This window comes from Poecilia reticulata, unplaced genomic scaffold (genome assembly GCF_000633615.1).
Source record: "Poecilia reticulata strain Guanapo unplaced genomic scaffold, Guppy_female_1.0+MT scaffold_265, whole genome shotgun sequence".
NCBI classification, from domain to species: domain Eukaryota; kingdom Metazoa; phylum Chordata; class Actinopteri; order Cyprinodontiformes; family Poeciliidae; genus Poecilia; species Poecilia reticulata.
The window spans coordinates 162,563-164,182 of NW_007615047.1; the positions used below are offsets into that span (position 1 = coordinate 162,563).

The 1,620-nt window shown below is 52.8% G+C and overlaps 1 protein-coding gene across 9 annotated transcripts in view; it reads left to right on the forward strand.

The window, feature by feature from the left end:
* Nucleotides 1–1,620, forward strand: part of dlg1b (discs large MAGUK scaffold protein 1b) — a 58,468-nt gene that overhangs the window by 31,246 nt on the left and 25,602 nt on the right. For all 9 annotated transcript variants that reach the window (XM_008402864.2, XM_008402865.2, XM_008402866.2 and 6 more), the window contains one exon: nucleotides 950–1,114. In XM_008402864.2, the coding sequence (XP_008401086.1) occupies nucleotides 950–1,114 (165 nt within the window). The remainder of the gene's footprint in view (nucleotides 1–949; nucleotides 1,115–1,620) is intronic.

Here is a 1,620-nt window from a genome sequence, read left to right on the forward strand (position 1 = left end):
TGTCTGGGTTTCTGTGAGGCGTTCACTGACCTGTCGGGGTTTCTGTGAGGCGTTCACTGACCTGCTGACTGTAGTTCTGTTTCTGGTCGTTTGGTTTCCAACTTCAGTCGGTTTGGATCGAATCCGGACCGACTGGGAAACAAACTGTCCTCTTAAATGCATGTTGGGAAGTCTGCTGCTAGACACGCCATTGGCTGGTGGTTGCATGGCAACCAATCCAGGAGCTGATTGGCTGAACCGCGTGGAGACGAGGAAAACCAGCTTCAGCGGTAAGATGGCTGCCACTGAATGTTTAGAAAAGTAAAGCATCCATATTTTAACGGGGGTAACAGCAGAGCAGCAGATAAACTGTCTCTGTGGCGCCACCTGGAGGTTAAAGTCTGTCCAGGATGTGTGGGGTCTGCAGAGATGTTAGCTGACCTTTGACCTGTATCAGCCCGGTTATTTTAGGAGAGAATCGTTTAGGAGCAAAAATATAATAATTTTCCTCTTAAATCTGATTTGAGGTTTCAGGTTCCTGATGCTCCAGCTGCTTCGTCTCCCTCTGAGGATTATTGATCTATAAAGATATCGATCATAAATCAATAACTGGTCCAGTTTAACCAGTCTGCTGGTTCAGCCGTCACCGTGTTCCCGGTTCTGTTGGTTCAGAGTTAGAACATCTGGCACCGTTCTCCGGGTCGGACCGGCGCCTCCTGATTGAATGACTCTACCAACTTGAAACGGATCGGTTCTGTAGAGAACTGATCCGGATCAGAACCGATCCGGTTAGATGGTTCTGAATCTTCTCCTCATGCTTCCATTCATCCCATCTTTTGGTCCTGAAGCGGGTCAGAACCGAGCATTTTGGGCTCAGTTCATCTTGATCTCGGCCGGGTTCTGGTTCTGGTGGAGCCTGTCAGTCAGAACTCGGGGCTCGCTGACCCGCTGTCCTTCCTGTCCTCCCCAGAAGTACCGGCACCACGATGAGGACTCGTCCCCCCAGGACCAGAGCTCCCCCCCCCTCACGGAGGAGGGGGCGGGGCCAGAGCTGGTCCAGGTCGCCGAGAAGAACCTGAACCAGATCGAGAACGTCCACGGATACGTCACCCACGCCCACATCTCACCTATGAAGGTAGGGGGCGGAGCCTAACGCTTCCTCTGGGCTACAGCTGATCCGGATCTGATCCTCAGGTCTACAGGGTTCACAGCAGCAGCTCTCTGAGATGCAGTTCAGACTGGATCTGGATCCGGATCCAGATCCAGACTGGATCCAGATCCAACCCTGAGGACTGGAGGTTCAGATCAGGAGTTTCTCCTCTTCCTGTCTCTCTGTCCATCTGTTGCTCATGCTGGATGTGTTTACCTGTTTACCTGTTCATGTTCCTGTTGCCACCGACCCGCATCAGCTGGAGCTCCTCCAATCAGGATGGAGGAGGCCTCCTGTGACCTCTGACCTCCTGGCTGCAGCTGAGGGCTTAGCCATCAGCCAATCAGAGGGAGGATGGAGGATGATTCTGTCTCTGCTGCCTTCATGTGATTCATCAGGCTCTGAATCTGCTCTGAGGTCATCCAGGTGTAGTCCAGGTGTAGTCCAGGTCATCCAGGTGTAGTCCAGGTCATCCAGGTGTAGTCCAGGTC